The sequence below is a fragment of the Oryctolagus cuniculus genome, chromosome 2 (genome assembly GCF_051225735.1).
Source record: "Oryctolagus cuniculus isolate XC-2025 breed Fujian yellow rabbit chromosome 2, ASM5122573v1, whole genome shotgun sequence".
NCBI classification, from domain to species: Eukaryota; Metazoa; Chordata; class Mammalia; order Lagomorpha; family Leporidae; genus Oryctolagus; species Oryctolagus cuniculus.
This window is the reverse complement of record NC_142868.1, coordinates 176,849,702-176,875,179: the sequence shown is the minus strand read 5'-3', so window position 1 is coordinate 176,875,179 and position 25,478 is coordinate 176,849,702. Positions and strand designations below refer to the sequence as shown.

The window sequence follows — 25,478 nt, the reverse complement described above, 5'->3', positions numbered from 1 at the left end:
CAGTATCAAGGTGAAACTGTCCTTGAAAGCCAGCAGCACTCGGGTCACCAGATGCTAGGGAACATGCCTGAGACTTCTGCAGAAGAGATACACGGGTCCACACCCTCTGATCTATCACCACCCACCCCAGAGTTTATGAGAACAGATTCTGTCTTGCCAGGCTTCACTGCAGTATTAAAGATTTCCATTGCTGATAGCTCTTTCCAGTTAGCATTTTCAGTATTAAACTTTGTCATTATCACGTAAAATATTCATGATCCCTAAATCGATGTGTGTTGTAACGAGATTTTATTGTTATAAGTTTGTCTTCTCAGTCTTCCGTTTCTGTCTTAGCTGTCTTTTTAAAACTCTAATGTCTGATAACTAGCCAGGAGGTAATTAGGAAGTGGTACCATAGAATCACAGGCTTATTCTCGCACTCATTCACAGAAATTTATTGAGTGTCTACAATAAGATACGGTCCAATGGCCAGTGGGAAAGACAGTGGTGACAGCTAATTACAGCACTAAGGAATTTTGTCTGAGCTGACAGAGGAAGCCCCCTCCCCTGCACATATATAAATATTAGATAAGGCAATTTGACATCATGCCTATATTTGAAAGCAATGGGGGATGGTTTCCAAATTTCAAAGATAGGTGGGAATTCAAAGCCAGAGTAGGGAGAAAGAGATGAAGGGTGCATGAACAGTCCAGTTAAACTCCATGCACCACCATCTGGGAAGCAGTGATGGCATGAAAACTACTAAAATTTGAGGTGGAAATAAGCAATTGGTGAAAGATCAAAATCTGAGCTTATGCCAAGAATGGAGATGGCGGGTCCACAGTCTCATCTCTGTGTGAAAACCACCTACAGAGAGATCAATGTAGAAACTGGCTTGCAATCAATGCAATTCCAAAGAACCCTAGCAGAGCAAATGAAAACTGAAGGATGCCTCCACAACAGTGTATTGGAGAAACCCAGAGGAAAAATCTTCTACTCAAGTTGAACTCATGGGGAGAAATCACTAAGCATGTCAGGGAAAAAAATGCCAAGAGAGTAAGTCTCAGACTGAACACAGCACTGGGCTTGACATCAGGCCAAGCTCAGATTCACCCAGAAGCTCCTACTCTTCCCCATTCTTCCAAAACTATTTCACCTCCAACCCTAACCCAGACACCAGCTAGGCAGAAGCTCCTGCCTCACTCTTGATCCACATGGGATTGGGTCTAGGACACAGTCTTTCCCTCTCCCCACTGCAGACACCCGAACCCACAGGTGCTTGGGTTCCTTATATAAAACAGCACAGTAGGGGCCAGCGTGGTGCAGTGGGTTAAGCAGTAGCCTGCATTGCCGGCATCGCGTGTAAGGGCCAGTTTGAGTTCCAGTTGCTTCACTTCCAATCCAGTACCCTGTGAAGTATGTGGGAAGGCAGCAGATGATGGCCCAAGTACTTGTGTCCCTTGCCACCATGTGGGAAACCTGAGCAGAATCCTATGTTCCTGGATTTGACCTGGTAGTGCCCAATTGTCATGGCCACTGGGGAGTGAGTCAGTGGATGGAAGCTCTCTCTCTGGTGTGTGTGTTTGTGTGTGTGTGTGAACATTGAACACACATACCACACCATTGAGATACTCAGAACTCTGTGTTATTTGCACCAGCCAGGTGAGAGGATTCTGTCACTCTAGGCCAACTCCTTACTTCGTGGTATGATAGGAGACTGTGTTAGGAAGAGATTTTCCAAGCATGATTTGAGGTCTGAATCTTGTGAGTCCTTAAGATCATCAGAATAGGTCTCTCTCTCTCTCTCTCTTTCTCTCTCTCTGTGTGTGTGTGCGTCTCGGTTCTCATAGGCTGGTGTCATGGGGCAAACTTTCACTTTCACTCACAGCTACCAATGACCGACTAAGTGAGCTATTCCAGGATACTAAAATTTGGCCCTCAGACTCAATGATCAGAGTTGACTGAGGACTCTAATTCAGTATCCACCAAAAGACCTGACAGTCAGCCGGGGCCTGGCCATACCAGTTCTGCCATGCAGGTGCAGATATTGGGTCCCCTGGACTACAATGGGTCACTGTCAGCTTTGTCTTGAATTGGTGGAGGTTGGAATTGCTTCTATGCTTGCTTTTCAATCACCAGTTCCTCTTACCTCGGCTGCATCATCACCAGGATCATGGATAGAGGTGGCCACGTGGGTACAGTGACCCTTATTTGCATCATCAGTTTCCCACTAAGGGGGCCTCAAGACATCTGCTGTGAGCTCACCTGAGAGCCACCCACCTCTCTACTGGCAGACTCCCCTCCATGCTCCTCTTCATTATTATCCCAAGCTCTTCTGCTGATCTCAGGAAGGTCAGTGGGAGAGTTAAGCATCAGCTTTCTGCCACATCAAAGGAGGTTGAGATAAGACCAGGGGTGGGGAGCAGAGGCCTTCATTCCTGTTTGCCATTCCCTTGGGTGTCTGAGCCAGCTCCCAAGGCCCCCTGCTGGCCATGACCTCATAGGGATAGTAAAATCTGCATACGTTGCTTCACCTTGGGCAAGAAATTATTCTCCCATCATCCATTCAGACAAACCTCCACTGAGAACCTGGTGTGCCCAGCTAAGTGCTGGGGCTAAAGAAAGGCAAGAGACACCTTTCTTGTCCCAGGGAACTCAACTACAGAGGGTAACAAGCAGACAGGTAAGGACGACACCAGGCTCCGCTTTCACCGATCCCAGCACAGCTCCTGCTCCACCTGCTTAGGGGAACAGTTTCTGGCAAAAGCTCCTATTCTCTTTCTTCCCTGCCAAGTTGGTTTGAACCCCGTGCACATAGAGCCCAAGGAGCCACCAGTATGTCTTCTACTGATGGCTTGATCTGGCCTTGTCTCCTTTTCCCAGTGCAGAGTGAAGTGAACCTGATAAAACAGCCAAGTCCCAGGTACCAGGAGCAAATCAACAAGCACACACAGCCCCCAGCGGAGATTCTGAGTCTGTCTACACTCGGCTCTTTACTCCCTGAATCTACAGTGGTCAGTAGTCAAGGGGTTTACACCAATGAGCTTGAACCTCTTCCCATCACTGAAGGACTTTCAGGATGAGGGGACAGACACTTGCTTAGAATGCAGAAGTTACAATGGAGGGTGGATTCTAAGATGGCTCCCACTGAGCCCTGCCTCCTGGCGCGTGCTCTTTCACTCTCCCTCATAGAAGCCTCTTCCAAGTCTGAGCTGGACCTGGTGACAGTTCCTGCCAAACAGAATTGGCGGAAGTGCTGCCAAATGAGATTCAGTTGTCAAAGAGTGGGGCTTTCATCCTGCTGATAGCGCTTGCCTTCTTGGCTTGCTCTGCTGGAGACGCCACGTGGCCAGGGCCTGAGGGCATCTCTGGCCAATAGCTCCTGCCAGCAGCACTGGCTGAGTGCGGAAGAGACCCACATCCCCGGCAGCACCTTGACTGGTCCTGGTAAGGTGCCCCGAGCAGAGGACCCAGCCAGGCCTGACCCACAGAGGCTGTGAGCTAAGAAAGCCGTGTTGCTTCAAGCTGCCAAGTGTTGGCCTAATTCATTATGTAGCAATAAATATGGAAGAGTGAACTTACCTTGGTAGAGAACATGTGGGCTTACCTGGGAACTTCTCCATGACATATGTGGTTTCTTCTAGGAGATGGGCAACCACCCTAACCAATTCCCAGAGCACATCCATAAATGGGGACTTGTGAGCCTAAGAAACTCACATGCTAACGGCCACAGGGCACAGGCCCATAAGGGCCCACTGAGGCCGTCTAGGGTTGCTTTAACCCAGAAGGGGCATTGGAACCAGCTGAGGAGCCCAGACCCTCCCTGGATCCTCTGTCTCAGATCTCCACTGAGGAACTTGGAAAGAATTTCCCCGAGTGAGAAGTGTCTTGTCTGTAAAAACCACTGATCTGGTCCTATGTTGACACAACAGGAAAAGGTGCACCACAGAACGTATGAGTCTTCCCGAGCTCACCCAGCTAGGCTGTGGCAGCCACAACAGGGGCACAGGACACCCACCTCGCTGTCCTCAAGGCACCCCACCCCTACCCCGACCCTACCACAATGGCGAAGCTGCTTAGCCCCCAGCCAGGGGCAGAACACACAGCCTAAGAGACACCCAGAGACAACTTCGAAAAGTAACTTTATTTGTTTTGAAAACAACCTCCAGCTCAGTCCTTGCCTGGTGACAGGGAAGGCTTTCTCTCTTTTGGAAGAAAGGGAGCCATGAACACTTCCCATTGCATCCGTCTCCAGGGACCAGGCAGAGGAACACGGGGCCAGGAACTCCATGCCCCCGGGAATGTATGAGATTGTCTTGGAGCCCCCTGGCCTCCGAGCTCCTCCTCCATCCTCCCTGAGACAGCCGCACCTGTCCTGGGGGGCTCTGCCTCCGCCTCCCAGTCCAGGGCGTGGGCAGCAGTCAGGGGCTGCCTGCAGCCTGGTTTCCAGTTTGCTGTGGCCAGGGGAAAGTGCCAACCTCACAGGCCACGCTGGCCCCGGGCAAGGGAGCTCAAGAGCTCACTATGTCCCAGTGCTGGCTCATGAGTGAAGATTCACACGGGTTGATGACAACCTCTGTGCCGGCCTCCGTGCTGTCCCCAAACATGTCCGTGTCGAGGCAGAGGTGGGACGCCATGTGCTCGATGTGGGAGCCTGACTTGGTCCATTGCTGAGGAGACAGAGAGGGGAAGGGATGAGCCAGGGGGGCCTGGGCTGGGGCCATGCGGGGTCCTATCTGTAACGTTGGGAGTGGTAGTGCCATCAGAAAGCTGGACAGTGACTCAAGTTCAAGGTCTCAGGAGGGAAAAAAGGGAACGAGGGTGCAGCTAACTGCTCTGCCAGGGACTGCACTTGTTTAATTGGGTTAAAAAAAACTTAAAAGTAAAATAAGGGCTTGCTAGGAAATCTTATGCGGCAATGGCTTTGCAAGTCACGGGCCAGACAATGTGAAGCGAGACAGTCGCAGGTGCATGCAGGGAGGGGCCACGCTCTGCAAGGTTATAGAGGGCAGGGGCAGGGGAGCGATGGCAGGCGGGGCCTCACGCACTGTTTCCCACACTTCATCTCACACGACAAGGACAGAGCAGACAGAAGTGCATGGAGAACCACCCCAACCACGTGCTGAGCTGTCTCAGTCCATCACTCTCAACAGCTACCTCATGCCCTAAGCATCACCAACCGCGTTTCAGAGGGGAAGAAAAGGAAAGTCAGAGAGGTCCAGGAACCTGCCGTGGGGCACACAACCAGTGGGTCACGAAACAGGCATCTGAGTTTCAGTCCCTGACCCCAGCATACAGCGGGCAGGACACCATGTGCAGCCAGCTCTGGGCTGCTGGAGAAATCGGGCACACCGGCATCTGAGCACAAGGAACCTGGGGCCACACTGCCAGTGGCTGCTCTCTCCTCCCTCTCCTGACTGTGAGGCCCTCTGTCTTCTGGTCCCTTCCTCCTCTAATGGCTTTTCGCTTTTCTTGCACCTGAGATGTGACCTACCACAGGTACTTGTGTCCCAAGCCCCGGGGACCTACTGAGCACTCACCTGTTTCTCATCCCCATTCTTGCAAACGGCAAGGATTACAGGGGCGCCAGGGAACAGAGTGACGACTGACAGGCACAGCTCCTCCTGGATGATCTGCTGTGTGTAGGTAAAGGCCCAGACCTGGGGAGAGAGTGGGGAGGTGAGATCCACAGCCTGGGATGGGAGGAACAGGCAGGTGCACCCTGGCTCCAGGAACCCCCACCTGCAGGCTGCCGCTCAGTCTAGGTGTGATGATCAGTGTGGCTTGGTGAAAAGCACTGGGGCCCTAGCAGGCATGGACCAGTAACACAGTCACCATGGGAAATGCCACTCAAGCGCCTGAGACCCAGAGGTCATAGCCCACCAGGTGTGCCAGGCTTTGGTCACAAAGGCGGCTCCTGATCTGGGCTTTGGGAGGAGCCTCATCATCAGGCCAGCCAAGCACATGGGCCCCAGCATGTGTCTGTCTGTCCCCACACTTGATGCTGCAAGCTGCTACCTGGCATCTCCTCCCCAGCTGTCTTCAGAGCATTCCCTCTTCTTTCAAACCAAATCAAAGTCAGAGTCATGAGAACACAAGTGTGATGACAAGAGCAGGATGGAGGCAGGGTCCTGAGGGCAAAGATGGAGGAACAGTAGATGGGGGGAACGTGGCCACGAGAAAGCAAATGATTCCCAGAGTGCGCTTGCCTTCCCCAGGCCCCTGATCTCCCACGGGGAGAGAAGCCGAGAAACCAGATGGAGGGGCCAAGCTCTGATGATGGAAAAGGGGCGTCGGGAGAGTCCTCGCCAGCACGGGGGTGCAGGTGCATCGCCTCCACCCCCGGCCCCAGTACCAGGGTTCCCAGCACAGCCTCTGCTCACCAGGCCTGAGTGCTCCTCACTTCTCAAGTGAGTGCCAGCCTAACAGCTGTTAACAACAAACCACAGAGAGCCTTGTTCCCAGTAATAAAGTTGGGGACATATACCTTTGGCCTTCATTGGGGGCCAATGACAATTCCCACACTGAGGCCCCTGTCATAGGACCAAGAGTCCCCAAAACAAGACATGGGGTGCCTCGGCCCTGGGGTCCCACCTTGACCTCCACGATCAGCTGAGCGCCGTTCACGCCTCTCTGATTCTTCTTCCCCTCCTGCCCACTGGCTCAGGTCCTCTGCTGCCCTGACTGCCTGGCTTACCCAAGCTGGCCTGGCCTGCTGGACAACAATCCCAGTTCAGGCCCTTCCTCTGCCCGGCTCCCTTGCATGGGGCCACCAGCCCAGTAGGAGTGCTGGCCCCTAAGGATGGCTCAAGCCCCAGGGTTTTCCTGTCCCTTTTCAAACTGCTGGTGTTGGGGGAAGACCCAGAGCAGAAAAGTCTCCCTGGGGAGTCTCCGGGGAAGGAGACAAAGATGGATCAAGTCTGACCACCACTGAGTTCCTGCAGCCAGAAGAAGGGTCCGTGGACGTTCTTTCCACTATTTTACTTCTACACTGGCCTTGTGAGCATCACTCCACACAGACCTTTCACCTTCCCAGGATAAGAGAGGGGAAGCCGTCTGCACCCCCAGGGCTGACGCGGTAACCATGACACTGTACTAACAGCTAACACCTGCCCTGACAGGTCTAGGCAGATGAATGTGATCTTCTTACAAATCCCACCAAGCAGGTATCAGCATTACCTCCTTTTTACAGACCATGACACTGAGGCTCAAAGAGGTTACCCAAGGTCATGTACCAGCAGGTACCACACCAACTCTCTCCAGCAGTTCTGCTACTGCTGGGGGTGGCAGGGTCCCCGCTGCTTCCGGGGCTTCTTTCAGCAAGGGTAATCACAGGAGAAGATGCCTGGCCCTGAGGGTCCTCTTGAAGGTTGTAAATATTAAAACTATGCATCAGCTCGGCTGCAACAGGACAGGACAGGGCCTCTGAGACAGTCTCCTTCATGGGCAGTTTGCAAAAGAAAAGGCATGCAAAGGCCATAGTCACCCTCAACTTACCCTTTGTCAGGGTCTGGGTGGGACAGGCCACTCTCTGGCCTGCCTGGGAACGTTACCAGATGTCACTCTCTGACATCTCTGGAAATTGGGCTATGAGTGTGAGTGGAGGCCCCCATACCAAGGGTTCCACGTCAGGCCACAGGGTCACACCCAACAATGCTGGCTTCTGTGTGATCCCTGGAAACCCCAGCCTGCATAGCCAGGCTCAGTCATGCCCCTCTAAATGGTCCCCCTGGGACCCAGGGGTGTGTACTAGGGACTCAGTCTACTCAGGGAGGATAGAACCAGGGATGAGATTGACACAGGCCCTGAAGTGAGGCCCTAGCTATCTGGGTGTGATATAGAAGAGGGACTGGGCCCTGGGTATGGCTCCATGGTACTCCTAGAGCTGAGAGGGGCAGGAGGAGAGGAAGGGAGAGAGGGGAAGGGGAGGGGGAGACAGAGTGAAAGGGAGTGGGGGGAAGGGATAATGGGGAGGGGGAGTCGGCCCAAGGTCAAGTCCAAGGGCAAGCCTGGCAGAGACATTCTTGCAGGCCCATGGCATAAAAAGTGACCCCAAATGAGGGAAGACAACACAGTTCATCTTTCCCGTGCCCTTACGTGACCACACAGCCTGCAGGGAACCACACATGAGCATCAAGAAAGTAAGTTTGCCTTTGCCACGACACCGTGAGTTGTGTTTGCTGAGTTAAAAGCATGGCTTGAGCACAGTTTCTGAAAGCCCATTTTGGCATTTCATCTTTTTTATTAATATCCAAGGGGCCTCCGAAACTGGCAGTGGGGGATGGGAGGAATGCCTCCTGGAAGGAGCCCCTGAGGCTCCCTGCTGTGCTGGGGGTGGGGGGCTGGGGTTGGAGGGATCCTTGGGGCTGAGCCTCACTGTTTCTCAGAGAAGGCTGCTTTATGGCCACCTCTGCAGAGAAGAGGGAGGGGGAGCAGCAGCAGACAGGGGCCAGTGGAGGGGGAGACAAACAAGCAGCAGTGTCCTAAGTCCTATCCTGCCCCCGTCAGAACTCCCACAACAGCCCACAATGAAGAGATTTATTAGACGACTCAGAAATCAGGAACCGACAGGCAGAACCGGCCTGACCAGTGAATGCTGGGCCCTCTCCTGACCACTCCATCTGGGGAACTGGCCACAGCATAGCCCATGACGGATGTCCCTCCCCACCCCCAAGTGACACTCACAGGGGTCCCTGTGGAAGGTAACCCAGGGTCTGGTAGGGCAGAGGAAGGTCCCTGATGAGTAAACCCAGGCAGGGCAGCCCCAAGGCCACCTGTACTAGGGGATGCCCCTGGAGAAGGCCAGTGCTGCTGGGCCAGGAGTGTCCTTCTCCCCAGCCACTGCCCATGTGGCCTTGGATGCAGAAACAGAGAGGAAAGCCGCGCCAAAGGGAACAGAAAGAGGCAGGCGTGAGGATGAGTCAGGGGCCCAGGCAGGGCTACTGGCCTTGCAATGGCCCAGCCCCCTCCACTGATAAGCAGGAAGAAATCTCAGCTGGGCTGACTTCGCCTTCAGCCAGCCCGTTACATCGGGGTGTGGAGGTGTGACTGGCACCTAGAAGGTGGGGCCGGGGAGGCTGCCAAGCATCCTATGACACACAGGATGGGCCCCACCACGAAGGAGGGTCTGGTCCTAAATCCAACAGTGTCAGGTGAGAAGCCCCAGCTGTGTCCTAGAGCTCTGGAGTTGGTGGATGTGCACCTGAGCCCTGCCCTGGCATCTCTCGGGCTCGACCTGGGTGGAGTCCTGGTAAGACCTGCTCTGTCCAGTGGCAGGGGGATAACAGACAGTTAGTCCAGAGCCTGGCCCTGGCTCAGACTGAAGCGCTCCATGTACTTCTAGGACACGTGGCAAGGAGAAGCGGTTGGGCAGAGCGAGAGAAATGTCAGCCCGTGGAGAGAAGTTGGGTGCTGTGTTTTCAGCAAGCCAGAGGCTGTGTCATGTGCTGATGCTGCCAGGTTTCAGGCTCAAAGATTCTTCTGTGTGGGGGAACAGTGAGTGAAGGTGACAAGGCAGCAGCGCTGGTATTGTGTTAGTTAGGGACTCTAGCAAGCATCGGGCCTGGTTCCAGGTGCCTCAAATCCACTGTCCACTTAATGCTCATGGCAACCCTGGGAGGAGGGTACTGTTCCATGGAAGCAGGGGGTCCCAGGTCAATGGCAGCACTGGGCAAAGCCAGGAACAAACCCCAGCAAGATGGGACTCGAGTCGAGAGCACTCAGGGCCAATAGTTGGCCCCAGAACTCTTCTGCTCATCCATGGAGCAAGCCACAGAGCTGTCGGGAGGGAACGAGCCTGGGTTCAACCAAACCATCTGCCCACCACCCTCTGACACATCTATGTCATTGAAGGATCAACCTCATGATGGTCTTAGACCCTGACCACAACCCAGCTGCATCGAGTGGCTGTGCGGGTGCTGCCTCAGCAGCTGTGTGGATCCAGACCTCAGCCTCTCCCCGCTGGACGCCTCTGAGCAGAGGTGGCTGGGTGGCCTGCCAGGCCCCAAGGTTGGGACCTTCACTGCACTCACTTTTGGGGTCTTTATTTCTGGCTGCTCCTGTCCTTTCCTCTCACATTGCGAGAGTTCAGTAACCTATGTTGGGATGGAAACCCCACACCCGATACATTCTTTGTGGGTCATGCAATGGGGCTCTGGGGTGACGGCCAGGGTGGGTCTGAAACCCTGGCTCACTTGCTTATCAATGTCGGGAACTTGGGTAGGTGACCCAAGCCTCTGCATCTCAGCTCCCCCAGGTGCAAAATGGAGATACTATGGGTGCCAACCTCACAGGGTCACTGACAGGAATAAATGGGCCGACACACATGTGCCAAGACTGGGCCTCTGTTTAGCAAACACCAATGACTGAGGATGGCGACTGGGGGCAGCCACCAAGGTGCAAGACAGTAGCCCTTCAGACCTTCCTTGGGCAAACCGCCTAGGAGTGTCCATTGTGAGGGTTCCATGCCCAGGCTGTGCCGAGAAGGCACAGGGAGGAAGGTGCTACCAGGCTGGCAGCCTGTCCCTCTGCAGACTCAGATCACACAGCCAGTGGAGGAGGTGCGAGTGAGAGTCCAGGGTTGGGGAAGAATTGTCATTGTCATTCCACCTTCCGGGGCCAGGCTGTTGCCTGCACTCCTGCCCCATGAGCCAGCAGCCTAAACTGCTGGGGACACGACACAGCGGAGGCACACAAGAAGATTCTTGTAGTCAGTGCTCTCCCTCCACACCCCTGCCCGTTCCTTATATCGGGTGGAACTAAATTGTTGCACCGGCCTTCCCTTGACCTCTCACAAATATTTTCCTAGAGAATCCAATAACGTGAAGAGGAAACTTGTTGATCTGGTGACTTCTTGGGCTTCACATGTGTACAAAAGGATGCTGCATTTCTCCCGGGTTTCACCCCGAGCATCAGTTGGCTGACATCAGTGTCAGAGCTGGGGAACGAAACAACCTCCTTATAACAATGAGCACAGCAGTGCCTCAGGCTCACACCTACAGAGGGAGCGGCCAGCTGGAGGCAGGGCGCATGCTCCAGGTCCCATCTCCCAGGCCCAGCACCCTACGAGCCCCGTGCGGATGGTCATCTCCCCTGGATCCAGCACCCTACGAGCCCCGTGCTGATGGTCATCTCTCCCGGGTCCAGCACCCTACGAGCACCGCGCTGATTTTTCATTTCTCCTGGGTCCAGCACCCTACAAGCCCCGTGCCAATGGTCATCTCTCCTGGATCCAGCACCCTACGAGCTCCGGGCCGATGGTCACTTCGGGCCTGTGTGGATCTCATCTCTAGACCATCTAGAGGGGCGTGACTACACTTGGATGTACAGGCTGGGGGTTCGTGGTGTGGGGCAGAGCTGCTTGCAGGCACAGGCGGGAGGCCAGCGCTGCCGTGTGTGTCCCTGTGGCCCGGGGCAGAGTCCATGGCACGTGGGCTGGAGTATGGGATGATCAGTGGGAACTGCTGCCACAGCCTAAGCCAACGGTGCCCAACACGGAGGTCTTGGCCCCAGAGGGAGTGTTGGGAGACATCTTTGGTTGTATGAGGTGTGGGAGGAGGCGGCAGGTGCTCCAGGTGTCCTCACATTCTTCCACCAATGCCCACAGATGTCAGGAGGGGATGGACTACCCTCCGGCCTGCCCGACCCTAGACCCTGACACAGGCGCTGCCTCTGGGAGCTGCCCACGCAGGACCCGGTCTCATCGGCTCTCTCCCGTCAAGATGGAGCTGAGCTATGCCCCTAATATTTGCAACCTCAAAGGGAAATCTCGGGGACAGGGGTCTTCTCCCATGATTCCACCTAAGAGAGCCCCAGAACCAGCCAGCATCCTGCAAGCATCCGCAACAGCAGAGTGTATCCAAGGGCGGGCAGGCTTTCCAAACTTGTCTTCATCACTTACAGGTAAGTGAAACCTCTTTGAGCCTTGGTTTCACCACCTGTAAGATGGGCGTGATAGTACTACCTGCCTCATGGGGCTCTGCTGTCACTTCCCTGATAGGACCTTCAAGACAGAACAGGGGCAGAGGGCTGCATGGTGTTGTGTGTGTGTATGGGGGGTGGATGTGACTCCCTCTGGCCCAGCCAGGAGGCAGGTGGAACAGAGAGGACACAGTGGGGAGGTGGTGAGTGGAGCAGGGTTAAGAGGAGAGACCTCTGTCATCACCTACTGTTAGCCAAAGCTGTGGGGAGGCAGATAGACATGGACGAAGGCAGAGGGGACACTGGAAGAAGGGGGTGCGCGAGGCAGTGCTGCAGGGGGCGTCCCACACACACACGACTCGGAGACCACTAGAGCCCAAGGCTCCTTCCTCCCACTTCCTCAGGCAGCCAAAGACAGCAAGAGCCTGAAAAGCCCACGCATCGCTGGGCACAGGCCACGCCGACTCCTGTCCCAGGAAAGCAGGGAGACAGCACATGGCTGTTGGGATCCCCACGGGCACTGTTCACACATGGACTCAGAAAGCAGGATGAGAGTCATCAACCACAACACTTCACAAAACGCCACTCGAGCCAGGTGCACCTGGGACAAAATCCACACCTGGGCTACCTTCCCTTTTCCCTGGCCTGCTACAGCCCAGAGAGGATTCCTGGAAAGCTACAGCAAGCCAGAGCCAGGCGGCCTGGATTGTGGTGGTGGACAATGGGGAGCCATGGAAGGTTGGGAGCAGTGCTTTGGAGATGACATGCAAAACAGAGGCTGAGAGGCGGGGGCTGAGAGGCAGGGGCTGGAGCATGGGAGGATCAGCTGGGAACTGCTGCCACAGCCTAAGCCAATGGTGCCCAACACAGAGGTCCTGGCCCCAGAAGGAGCGTTGGGAGACATCTTTGGTTGTACGAGGTGTGGGAGGAGGCGGCAGGTGCTCCAGGTGTCCATGGGCAGAGGCCACGGTGCTGCTGGACAGCCCACAAGATGCAGGGCAGCCCCACAGCAAAGAAGCACCTGGCCCCACGTGCCCTCAGTGCTGAAGCTGAGGAACACGGATCAGACAAGAGGCGAACACAGCCAGGGCCTGCAAACAGCTCTTTCGAGGACGGATGAGACGGGACTTGCAAAGATGGGAGCGCAAGCCTAGAGGAGGTGGTCACATGGAGGGAACAGGTGGGCTGTTGGGGGGTGAGGGGTTCGCTGCTGTCCAACCGGCACCCGCAGCCATCTGTGCAGGTGAACCACGGAGAGTCTGCCTGAGAGAGTGCCCAGGTGGGCAACGCGGCTGCACACCAGGGACCACCCAGCTCTGTCAGGGAAGGAAGACTTCCCTGTTCCTCGTGTGTGAGCCGATGCCATCTAGGGGTGCTCCAGCAGCACCCCAGAGGAAGCTCCGCCCAGGACTGAGCTGCCATCACTGTGTCACTCACTCATTTGCACCTGCCTCAGGCCCAGTGAGGCCTGCTGCCTAGCCTTTCATCTCCAATCCGCACAGCTGGCAGAGAAGTGTTTGTTGAATGACTGACTGACTGAGTTGTGGATGGATGAAGATACAAAGTTGATGAATCAATGAACAGAGGAGGGGCCGTCGTTGTGGCACAGCAGGTCAAGACGCAACCTCTGATGCTAGCATCCCATCTGGGTGCCGGTTCAAGTCCCAGCTGCTCCACTTCTAATCCTGCTCCGTGTTAATGTACCTGGGAAGGCAACAGAAGATGGCCCAAGTACGTGGGCCCTGCCAGCCACGTGGGAGACCTGAATGGAGTTCTAGGCTCCTGGCTTCATCCTGGGCCAGCCCTGGCAGTTGTGGCCACCTGGGGAATGAACCAAAGGATGGAAGCTCTCTCCTCTGTGTCTGTCTCTCTCCCTTCCTCCTTCTCTCTCTCCCTTTCTCCCACTTCCCTCCCTCCCTCCTCCCCTTCCTTCCTCTCTCTGGCTCTCTGTAACTTTGCTTTTCAAATAAATAAAATAAATCTTAAAAAGAAAGAGATTATCAAAGCGAGAAGCATGGAGAAAGTCTCCAGGAGACCGTTCACAGGGAAAAGAACTGCAAACCGAGGACCTTGGCAAGCAGCCACCACAGGGGACGAGAGTGACGGAAAGAACCAGAATGCAGGGGAATGGGGGCCAGGGAGCCACGGGAGCCAGGAGGAGATCACACGATGGACGTGCTGCAGTGCGTTCAGCAGGCCAAGGCTCCAGAGGTGGAGGCGAGCTGTGAATTTGTCAGTGACCTTGGCAAGAGCAGTTCTGGCCTCAAACCAGAGAGCACGTGGTGGGGGGTGGAGTGGGGGGAGCCCCTGTGGGTGGGTCCAGGAGAGTCTTCTGAGAAGGTTCACAATGGTGCTGTGGACTTGGGGGAAGCAGGAGAGGTCTAGGCAGAGCCAGGGACCTCTGGGGGAGGGGGCATGGGGCGGCACGATGACCCTGCCCTGAGCTGGGGCTGCAGATGCTGGTGGTCTGGTCGGCCCTGGGAGGCCCACAGGGTAGGCCTTTGGACCCCGGGGCAGTACTGCCCAGCGCAGGCATCTCTTCCCTTGCACGTCACGCTGGTGGGAGGTGGCTGTGCCACCAGCCCTGCCTGACCCAGCCCACACTGTTACTGCCACCAAGGACAGCTCATTCCCCTGCTGCTGACTGAATGCACAGTTCTTATGCCCCCCTTTGGAGGAATTCTGAGAACGCAGAAGCCTAGGCGCAGGTGGGCTCCCTCCTGCTGACCTGGGGTCATGAGGCACGTGAGGGCACATAGAGCAGGCGACACAGACGGGCTCACGGCTACAGTACCTGGGCCTTGCTTTCCTCGCCTTTAAACTTGACACAGGGCCTCAGCTTCAAGTTTGGGCTCCCTTGGTTGTTCTGCTTCTGAGACGCCAAGCACTTGTGCCTCTGCCGGATACTGCCCTTCAGGATGGAGGAATCCTTGGGGATCCTGGAGGGAAGGGGCGGGCGGTGCTGTGTGAATGGCAGGGCCCAGGGTCCACGGGGGTGGGCAGAGCCAGGGGTCAGTGAGCCTATGCTTTTGGGCTGCAACCTGGGGCTCAGACCTGGTAGCTGAGAAACCACCACCAGCTACATGCCACCCATCCTGTCCCGGCTTCAGTACAATCCATCCTGTCTGGCATCAGGGATGAGGAGGCCTCCGCAGACTGCCATGCAAAGCCTTCTCCCTGTGCCACGCTGTCCTTGCAGCCAGCAGAGGCTCCAGCAGGGGGCGTACCTGAGCTCCGGGTAGACATTCTCCAGGTACCACTTGAAGTCCTGGCATTGCAGGTTGGCCCTCAGCATCACTCTGCTCCGTATGCTGGGGGGGAGGGAAGGGAGACAAAGCAAGGCTGTCAGAGGCTGGGGAGAGAGAACACAAGGCACCACCCACACCCACACGTCTCCTCCATGTCTCTCCAGCGGGTGCTGGGAAAACGGACCAGGAGGAGATTCCCATGGCTCCAGGCAGAGCTACGGAAACCCTCAGTGGAACCTCACAGCACTATAGCAAAGACATCAAGGGCTGAAAATGGACTTTGGGAGTGTTTTTAACTTTTCATTAAAAGCAAAGTGGCGAGAACACTTGCTGTGTGGTTAATAATTCACCATCGGGGCTCTGGGTGGGCCTCCTCCCAGTCTCTCTGCAGCTGATAAACTGTGGCCCAGGCCCCAGCCTCAGAGCGCTCTTCTTCAGCTGGCTGGGGGCATGGGTGGGATTTGTTCTGCAAAGATCATCCCCAGGACAGCTGGCATGTGTCAGGCCGTGTGCCCTGGATGGGAGGCGCTGCAAAGCTTCCAGACGGTGGGAGAAGGCAATGGAACAAACCATCCCAGCCCCCCTGGGCCACAGAGGGGTCCATGTGGGCTGTGGGACACCGGGGGGGGGGTGTCCTTGCATGTTGGGAGCAGGGCGCTTCACATGGTAATGGTCACACTGGCATCTGGAAGGAGGGGCACACATCAATCTTGACAAACCAGGGGGCAGGCGGGGCAGGGGCACAGGGGAGCAAACCAAGATCAGCAGGAAATGAGAGAAGTTGTGCCTGGAGAGCTGCACTTGGAATCCCACAGTAGATGTGGTGGGCAGGGGTAGGGGAGAGGGGAAAGGGCCTGGCAGAGCAGGGACACAGACTGTACAGACCCTCAGGGGTCCCGAGGCACAGTGATGGAATGGATGTGTTCTGAGCAGAGCGCCACCTAGTGGGAATGGTGGGATGGGTCAGAGCTGGGCTCAGGGGGCAGGGCCCTGTGGCTGTGGAAACCCCAGTGCTGCTCAAACGGGGAAGTGGGAGTAGGAAAAGACCCTGTCATGCTCTCCACGTCCCACCACCTGTACCTAAGCAACAGCGCCCACCTTGCCATTCCCAGGCAGGCAGAGGGAACTGGCCCTGCCTCCTCTCCCCCAGTCTCACTTCCTCCTGCCAGGGTGCCCCTCCCTCAGCCCCACCCCCAGGGTGGCTCCAGGGCTTGCAGCCAGCACCAGCCACACCCCCTCAGACTATGTGCTCCCCAGGGCCAGGGAGGAGGGCAGCTTTCTACGAGGCCAAATGGTCAGCATCAGGATGCTTGGTGCACGGTGAGTCGGTGTCACAGGACAGTGACTGCACGGGGCAGGGAGAGGAGAGTGAGCAGGAGGAGTCAAGCTGACATCCAGTTTCTGACCTGGGCAATGGGGTGCAAGGTGGTGGGGAATGTGGGATAAGAAGCAGGGTTAGGAGCAGGCTCCATGAGTTCTGTTTGGGACTCGTTGAGATGGAAGCTCCTGGAGGACATCCAGGTGGGGGTGGTCAGCTGATTCCTGAACATAAGTCCTGGAACTCAGAGGAAGAGGTCCAGGTTAGAAACTGAGATGTTTCTATGCCAGCAGCACAGAGGTGGCCTCGAGTGCTGGGGAGGACATGTGGTGAGCAGAGGGCCTCTAACAGACCACCCTGTGAGGACTGGAAGAGGAGACCGAGCCCCCAGACAGGACCCCAAAGGTGGAGCCTGGCAGGGGAAGGAAAGCCAGGGGCAGGGGCTCAGCAGAAAGGAAAAGTGAGGGAGGCATCACCTCTTCATGCTCATGGGGACAGCTGGGGGTGCCAGGGAGTCATAGCTGGGCCAGGCTGGGGCAGTTGCTGCTCACAGAATGATGCAGCAGACAAGAGATGGGGTCGGGGGGGGGGGTACCTGGGGGACTACGTGCTCATGCTCCTCTGCACAAGACAATCACCAGGGCGAGGGTCTCTTACAAATTCTACAGCCCCAGCCAGTGCCCGGAGCAGGTCAGTGAACTCCCTGGGGGAAGGGCGAGGACGCTCCCCCAGAGGTTCTAGAAGCTGACCAGCCGGGGGACCTTCTCGCACCAGCGTCACATCACCTGGGAGCTTATTAGCAACACAGACCTCTGGAGTCAGAGTCTGCATTTTGACAGGATCCCCGGGAGAGCCGTGTGTACATTAAAGTTTGAGAAGCCCCGCGCCAGGAGGAGATGAATCCAGGCAGCAGGAACTCAATAAAATGCTGATTTATGAATGAGCGCAGGATTGAATGGCGCATCTGGAGTACAGGTGGAGGGCTGGCCTGGCACACAGCAAGCACAGCCTGTCCTGGGAGACCAGGGACCAAGAAGGATGGCGCAGATGCAGCAGTGGACCTACCGGGCAGGTTGGCGCCTGCTTCATCGGAAGGCTGGGGCTGGGGTGGACTGGGGTGGGTAGCAAGGCCAGGGGGTGCCCCGAGGAGGCTGATGGCCACGGGGCACTGGAAGTGGCACTACCTGGTATTTCCAGTACTGAACAGCAGCCTGCGTGCAGGAGAGGAAGAGGTGCAAAGTCAGGTTTGTCCAGGGCTGAGAAGCCTTTGTGGGGAGAGGAGAGGGTGTTAATAGATGGAAAAAGAGGTGGAGGATCTGGAGAGAGCTCTGCTTTCAAGCAAGAGAGTGGGATCCCAGCTGGAGAGGGACAAGGGGGATGGAAGGAGGGAAGGGGTTTGGGGTGGGCCTGGCCAGTGGGCCAGAGGATCTGACTGACAAGGGATGAGAGGCAAGGCCCCGAGTGGGGCTGCAGGGATGGGGTGGGCTTAGGCTCTCCAAGGTGAAATCATTTTGGTTCTAATTTAAGCCTCCCACACAGGGATGGCCTCAACCTATGACGCTTAAGCTGCAAAAAAAATTTTTTAAAAATCTGCTCAACAGCCTCTGTATCACAAGCAGTGAGCGACATTGGTATGACAGAAAGCCCCCCAAAGAAACATAAATGATCCTGCACCTGCAAACTCAACCTCTATTTTTTATTAACTCCAAACAGCTCTAGGGTATGGAGTGCCAGGTCATCTAGTTTAGGAATCAAAAAGGTACGGTTTGAGTGTGCACCTGCCTCTTGCAAAACTGTGCAATCTGGGGCAAGGACCTCTACCTGTAGACGCCTCAGCCTCCTTATCAAACAGGGGGAATTGGTCCCATTTCTGAGTCTGAGGAGGAGGAATGAGGTGCCTTCTGCAAAGGTATCTCCTTCTCAGTAATCACTCCTCTCCCCATCTTCTTACCCCCGGAAACCCAAGCAGAGCCATCCTGGGGAGAACCACAGGAGGAGGGGGCTTGGGCAGGGGTGACTGAGAGCAGGGGAAGGGACCCTGCACCGAGGGGCTCAGGCTGCCTCACTCACACCCCATCTTTCTGTACGAAGCTGGAAAGTGAGTACACTGGACACAGCACAGCTCAGAGTGCCTACAGAGCTGGCAGCCCCTGTTGCCAGAAATTTCTACAAGAGTGGCAAGAAGACCTGCACACAGAAGTGGGCTGGAGTGCTAAGGGGCTCAGAAGAAGAAGAGATGGCCGTAGCTCAGGGCCAGTAGCTCAGACCCTCAGCCTACAGCCTGGGTGCCTTTCAGTCTCCCCGCCCCACTGAACCCCAGGACGGACACTCACTTGCCAAAGGGCCTCTCCAGGGCGAAGGGCCGGGCGGCATAGTAGTACTGTTTGTAGTCATCCATCCACACTTCCGCCGTCCGCTTGGTGTTCCTGGGCGAGGCAGACGAAGGAGCTGTCGGCAAGGAACCGTGGCCCTTCCAGCTCCAACACACACGACTGCTTTGGGCCAGTGACACCACTGCTCCAAGGATGCCGAGTGCAGCCAGGACCCACTCTGGCTTCCAAACGGGCTTTCTCCCCCGAGACACAGGATGCTTTGAATAACAAACCTTTCCCCAGAAGGCACAGACAAGAGAAATCACGCCAGAAACTGGCAGGAGATAAGAACCAGGTGAGGTGGGCACATCCCTTGGCTGCCAGCAACCCTGCGTGCAAGGCAGCGCCTGTGCGACCACCTGCTTTTCACCCCGCTGGGGCTCCTGCCCTGTCTTCTCAGGCGCTAAGGTTCCAGCTCTCCAGGTGGAAAATCAGCACACGCATGGTCTCCCCGCAGGCTGTGCAATTAGCTCGGCACAGGTGTACAGGATTAAGTAATCAAGCCATCTCTTCCAGACCTTTGGCCAGCTCTGAGTTGTTTTAATCAAGCATTGGCTCTGAGTCTGACCCCAAAGGTTAAAGAAAAGGAGACAGACACTGAGAATGTCATCCTTGAGCAGTCAGGGGCTCAGAGGTGCTGGGAAGGGCCCCTGAGCAATGAGAAAAGGTACTGGAACACAAGCAGGGGGTTGGGGCCCCAGCAGCAGCAGCACCTGGAAGGCCCATGGACGTGCACTTGGGCTCTAACTACAAGGGGCTGCTCTTGCAGATTCTAGATCTGTTTTGGAGCAGGGGTGTTCCCTGGAGCTGTGTGGTGAGCCCTCCCAAGCAGCAGGGCTGAAATGACAGAGGCACAGGCAGCCTGGTTTGTGGGCAGGGGAGGCAGCTCACAGGGCCTCACACTGATCTCACCATCAGCAAACTGGATCCCGCTGAGCGGATCTGGGCCACGTCTCTCTACCCACCAAAGGTCCATGAGTGGCAGTCTCCAAGATCACAAGTGTCTGGAGCCCCAGGCAGGCACGCGGCTCCAGCACAGCCACTGCCCCCAGCTTACCTTTACTTTCTGAAACCCGGGGAGCTAAGGCAGCCCTGCTTTGTTTCCCCACGGCTCCCTGCCCTGCTGATTTTCGGACCACACAGCAGAGGAAAAAGGCAGAGGTGAGGGGCCAGGAGGAGGAGGAGCGAGCTATCAGACAATGAGAGGATCAGGGAGAGGGAGAGGAGCTGCGGGGAAAGGAGATGCAAAGGAGAAAGGGATGGGCATGAATGGTTTTGGAAGGAGAAGAGAAAAAGTGGAGAGAGCTCAAGGGAAGGAGAAAGGGACACAAAGGGCGGGAGGGGACAGGCAGTTGCATGCCCTTGGTCACTGAGTCCTGGCTATCTGGGGCTATCTGCAGGTAGGAGAGCAGACCAAGGCCTCAGCACCTGTCCTGGCCTGCATCCCTCTGGGGCACTGGGCACTTGGGTAAAAACGACCACTCCTCCCCAACTTTCACAGCTGCTGGAGCCCGGCCCTGCAGGATGGCATCTACCAGGAACTCCATACACCCTTGGTCAGTGTGGAACCCCCTGAGGCCTCGGGGTGGGGGGCACTGAGGAAGCCTTGGCCTTAGCCCTAATGCTGGGCACGTCAACATGGACTCCCCGACCCAGGCAGAGTCTAGTGAGCAGAAGCGCAGCTCCCGTGCATCCAAACACTTGGGCCACCTCACTGAGCACCAGGGATGGCTGTGAGCCCGGGCCATGGCCACCTTGCTGCAGTCCACGCAGGCCGAGCCCCTGGCGTGCACTTACTTTATGTACGTGTTGGTGTTTCCATTGGGGAACGCATACGGGTGCTTCTTCCGGAAGACATGCCCCACTCGGCTGCACGGGATGATCTCCAGGCTGCCCCTGCACATCCACACTCGGAAGGAGATTTCTGCAAGACAGCCACGCCCCTGCTGTTACTTCCCACTCCTGCCCCACCTGCTTGGAGGCACCAGGCGCCAGGGAGCCCCTTGCTCCAGGCCCAGGGTGCACTGGCTGAGATGTCACATAGACAGAATGTGGGTGCCAAGGCTGGATGGCCTCAGTGTCTCTGTAAGTAAAATGGGCCGTTCCTAACACCTTGGAGGGTAATGTAGGCAGGGGGTGGGGGCCAGGAGAGGCAGTGTCCTGGGATGATCTGGCCTGGAAAAGGGAAGCCTTGGGGGCAAGAAGAGAGTTGCTTGTGAACATGCTGAAAATTCCAGCGTGGAAGATGGATTAGACACATTCCCTACAACCCCAGAGGGTTAGAACCAGGACGGATGAGGAAGGAATTTCATCTGACAGCAGAAGAAAACTTTCAAAACTGTCTGGGCCCAGATGCTGGTCCTACACCATGCGACAGGCTAGCAAACTACATGGCGAGGATGCAACCATGGCCAGCCAAGGGGGACGTGTCGCTCCCCCTCTTCGTGGAGGAACGACACAGGACCCTGCGCTGTTCTTTTGTCTGCTCGGCCCTCCCCGGGTTTGCTGCTGGTTCTTCCCAGGTTGGCTACCAACCCTTCCACCTCCGTGGAAGGGCGGTTCCCCCTGGCCACTTTCCCCACTTCCGCAGGGGAGCGGCACACCGCCGGCTGGCTCTCTCGGGGGCTGCACAGGTGTTCCTTCAGATAGATGTTCCTGGTGCATGTCATCTCTCTCCTCCTTTATAGTCCTCTTCCACCAATCCCAACTCTGCTACCCACACGCCGAGTACGCTGCTCTCCTCCAATCAGGAGCAGGTCCTGCAGTTTATTGGTTGAACTGGAGGCAGCTGTGTAGAAGCTGTTTCCTCCTCTCCCAGCGCCATATTGTGGGAGAGCAGATGCATAGAATAAGTCTTAATTCCAGTAACAGTCTAGTCCGAGTTGCTCCCCACAGGATGGGGGAGAACTCACCACTGTTCAGAACTGCCTGCACCTGGCGTTATTACAAAGCAGAATGACTTCAGACCATTTTCTTACAGCTTTTAAATTCCCTACAGATGATGTACCGCCCTCCTGACTGCACCAAGGTGCACACCCCCTCCCTTCCCTCTCCCTCCTGGGTGGACCACTGGTGGGAAAGGCAGCTTCCGACCTGTGGGTGTCCCTGCCTGGCCCATGCCTGTCAAGGCAAGTGCAAGCATGAAGACAGCTGGCGCATGCGAAGTCACAGGGGTGGTGGCCTCCGTGCGGGCATGTGGAGGCAGAGCAGGTGTCCACGGGCAGATGAGGAGGATGTGGGTACTCCAGGGCCTGCCCTACACCTGTCAGCACTCATCTGCTGTCCCTTCCACCTCCTGCTCTCCCTCTCCAAGCTCCAAGCCTGTGCCTAGGCTCGGCTTCTTCAGAGCGACCCTCAGCTACTCTCACTCACCTGTCCTCAGCCACCCTTGCCCTCCCCCTCTGCCCCTTTCCCTGTCTCCCTGCAAAAGCTGCTCAGTCGCTGGCCTGGGCTCTTTCTCCCCCCACTCCCCTCACTCCATCACTCCCATGCACCTGCTGCAGGTCCTTCCCAGCAAGCTCAGGTTCCCCTCAGAGTGGGGGCCTCGGGGACTGGAGCAGGAAGAAAGGACTTCTCTCACAGCGGCAGCAAAATGATGGCCAGAAGGGAAAGAAAAGAGAAGGGCCTGGCTTTGGGCTCAATAGGCCGGAGTCTGCAGTGACCTATTGGCTGCAGCCCTGGAAACCCGCTTCAGCTCCTTGAGGCTCGATGCCCCGTATGTCAAACACAGATCATAAAAATACACCACAGGACTGCTGTCAGCACCAAACGCCATGGACTTTTGAGAAAGATGGTGCAAGCCCTAAGTGGGAAGGGAATCCGAAGCGGGCATCGAGACACACTCTGCAGCCAGTGTACAACCACGGACCCCAGAGTGCAGCCCCCTCCGTGCCCTGGTGACTTCTTAACAATCCACAGCTCCTTTCTTCCCATCGTCTGCTCTACCTCCGGAGACACTTGGAATCTGTGGATGTAACATTTGAGACTCTAACTCTGTAAGGTCCCTGGAGTGGAGGGAATAGGCCCTCAGTCATGTGTTTGCATGAGTCACTGAGCAAGGAGTGGTTCGGCCAACTCCCCCCCTACACACTCACTCTCTCTCTCTCTCTCAGCAGTCAGCACCTGGCACCCCTCCCCACCAACACACACACCACTCCCAGCAGTGAGCACCTAGAGAGAGACCTGAGGGGAGGGACTTGGAAGAGGGCCCTCTGCAGGGACTGCAAACAGGATCCATTCTCCCACCCAAAAGGGAGCACCCTCACCCCCCGACACCGGAGATGGAGGCCTTGCTTCCCAGATACAACATACAACCTGCATACTGCGGGCCAGCTTCTTTCCAAAGACATGCCTGCCTTTCAGCCACAGTCTTTTTCTTTCCAGGTATTCAAAGGAGACACAGCTTCACCTGCTCATTTGCAAGGCAAATTCCCCAGACCCGGGACTCCGCCCTCCTCTCCACCCTCTGCAAGCCATTTCTGTCCCTGGGCTCCCCTGGCCCAGCCATTTGCTTCTGTCTGGGTCCGTGGACCTCTCACCTCCGCCACAATCACATCCAGGACCCGACTTGCGCAGCGCCGTCCCCTGGCCCCAGTTCCCTTCGCCTTCCTTCTGCTCCTGCTTCACCCCGAGGTTCTGCCTCTGTCCTCCTGCCACGGCTTCCTCCTTAGGCCCCAGAGTTCACTCCCTGCTGAGGACTCACATCCACCCTAGCAGCCCAGCTCTCCCCAGATGTCGTCCACTCCTTTCAGCCTCAACCCACGGCCCGCGGTAGCCCTGCTGCCTCTCCTCCACTGAATCCATCCTTCCTCCTCCTCATTCTTCTGTGTCTGCTGCTTTAGCGCAGAACTTGAGACTATGGCCAGTTCTGCCAGCGTTAGGCATGGGTGGGAAGCACCCCTGCACTGACCCCCCCAGGCCCAGCATTGTTCAGTTCTTGCTCAGGTGTTAACTTATTAACCCTCCTAACTGCCCTGCTCAGGGGTTACTGAGGTTCTCCCCCGCCCACCCCGGTAGCCAGCAGCTGGGAACCCATGCTCATCTCTCCACCACAAAAGGCACGCTTTTGCTCTGACACCACCCAGCCTCAACAGCCAGCACCTCCTGCTGCCCAGCGCAGCTACAGATACCAATACAGACGTCAAGGCACTCACGGATGAACAAGAGTGACCCACTCTGCCCAGCTGTCACATTTCCACCTTGTCAACTCACTCACCCCACCCTGAAAAACACCCGTCTTAGTTCTCCTGCAGGCCACCCGCTGCAGCCCAAACACACCTGCGGCCTGTGACGAGCTGGAGGTTCCCTCCTCCGGTTCCAGATGTTCATACAGATGTTATGGAGGCACGTGGCTGGACAATGGCTGTCACACGGCTGCCAGAGCCCAGGGGGCAGGCTGGGGGCGCAGGGTAGAGTTCTCCAATTAGGGGGAAGATTCATAGGTGCTAACACCCAGGACACAGAGTACAGCCCTGACATCAGCAGAATAATCACTTTCTCCCAGGTCCGCGAGCCCAGCCTGGCGGTTCACAGGCATGTGCTAAAAGCCTGCATGGGAATCCTGATCCATGGGCTCATGCAGAAGGGGCCATTACAAGGCAGGTGGGAGGCGGCGGGCCTTCCAGGTACAGCCGGAGCCCCGCACTCCAAGGCTGCAGCCCCTGCAGAGCCATCACCTCTGCAGAGAAGGAGCTGAAGATTCTGGGTGAGGAGCCCACAGGGGGTTTCCCGCGGAGTCTGTGCCTGCACACTGTTCCTGAGGATGAACATCAGGCACACCCAAAGCCACTCTGAATTCCAGGCAGGGAGACGTGTGGGTATCCCCCTGTGGAGGCACTGCAACCTTCTTGGGATCTTCAAATTTCACATTACCATTTGAGAGCACGCAACCCTCCCACCCTCCATTCCCAGCTCTTGCCTTCCAGCTCCGCATCAGCCCACCGGTGTTTGGGACCGGCCCTCTTAAGGCCCCTGCCCTTCATCAGACCTGGCAAGCCCATGGCCAGTGCACAGCAACTCAGGCCTAGGGGCAGCCTTTTCCTTGGGAAGCAAACCACAGCAACTCCTATACCACTACTCTTCCCTGATGGCAAAGGCTCCAGCTCCACCTGACAGCCTGGTGCCTGAACAAAGGCAGAGGGCCACATTCCACATGCGGACTGCTCTGTGCCCTGGACTCTGCTTCGGATGCAGCTTCCAAAGAGGGGACTTCAAAAAATTCAATAAGAAAAACAGAATTAGGGGCTGGCACTGTAGCACAGCAGGTAAAGGCATCACCTACAGTGCCGGCATCCCATATGGGCTGCTCTACTTCCTATCCAGCTCTCTGCTGTGGCCTGGGAAAGCAGAAGAAGTTGGCCCAATTCCTTGGGCCCCTGCACCCACATGAGAGACCAGGAAGAAGCTCCTGGCTCCTGGCTTTGGATCAGCATAGCTGCAGCCATTGCAGCCATTTAGAGGAATGAACCAGCAGAAGGAAGACCTCTTTCTTTCTCTGTAACTCTGTCTTTCAAATAAATAAATAAATAAATCTTTAAAAAATGAAATTAAAACGTAAGTTCATTTGGGAGCAAAACCGTATTGTGAAATTCATGCACAGTTTTTTCCTCTAGATACATGTTCCATGAACCTTCTGCAGCTCCC

General features: G+C 56.2%; 1 protein-coding gene across 4 annotated transcripts in view; it reads right to left on the bottom strand.

Annotated features, from left to right (window-relative positions):
• Positions 1-4,102: 4,102 nt before the first annotated feature.
• GALNT14 (polypeptide N-acetylgalactosaminyltransferase 14) overlaps positions 4,103-25,478 on the bottom strand; it is a 204,023-nt gene continuing 182,647 nt past the window's right edge. For 3 of the 4 annotated variants that reach the window (XM_070069718.2, XM_002709933.6, XM_089327779.1), the window contains 6 exons: positions 20,634-20,760; positions 18,798-18,890; positions 15,126-15,209; positions 14,693-14,837; positions 5,520-5,639; positions 4,103-4,649 (listed from right to left, as the gene is read on the bottom strand). In XM_070069718.2, coding sequence (XP_069925819.1) covers positions 4,491-4,649; positions 5,520-5,639; positions 14,693-14,837; positions 15,126-15,209; positions 18,798-18,890; positions 20,634-20,760 — 728 coding nt within the window. In that variant the 3' untranslated portion in view covers positions 4,103-4,490. Of the gene's footprint in view, positions 4,650-5,519; positions 5,640-9,007; positions 10,916-14,692; positions 14,838-15,125; positions 15,210-18,797; positions 18,891-20,633; positions 20,761-25,478 lie in introns of those variants that run through there. The other variant, XM_089327778.1, reaches the window with a different exon arrangement.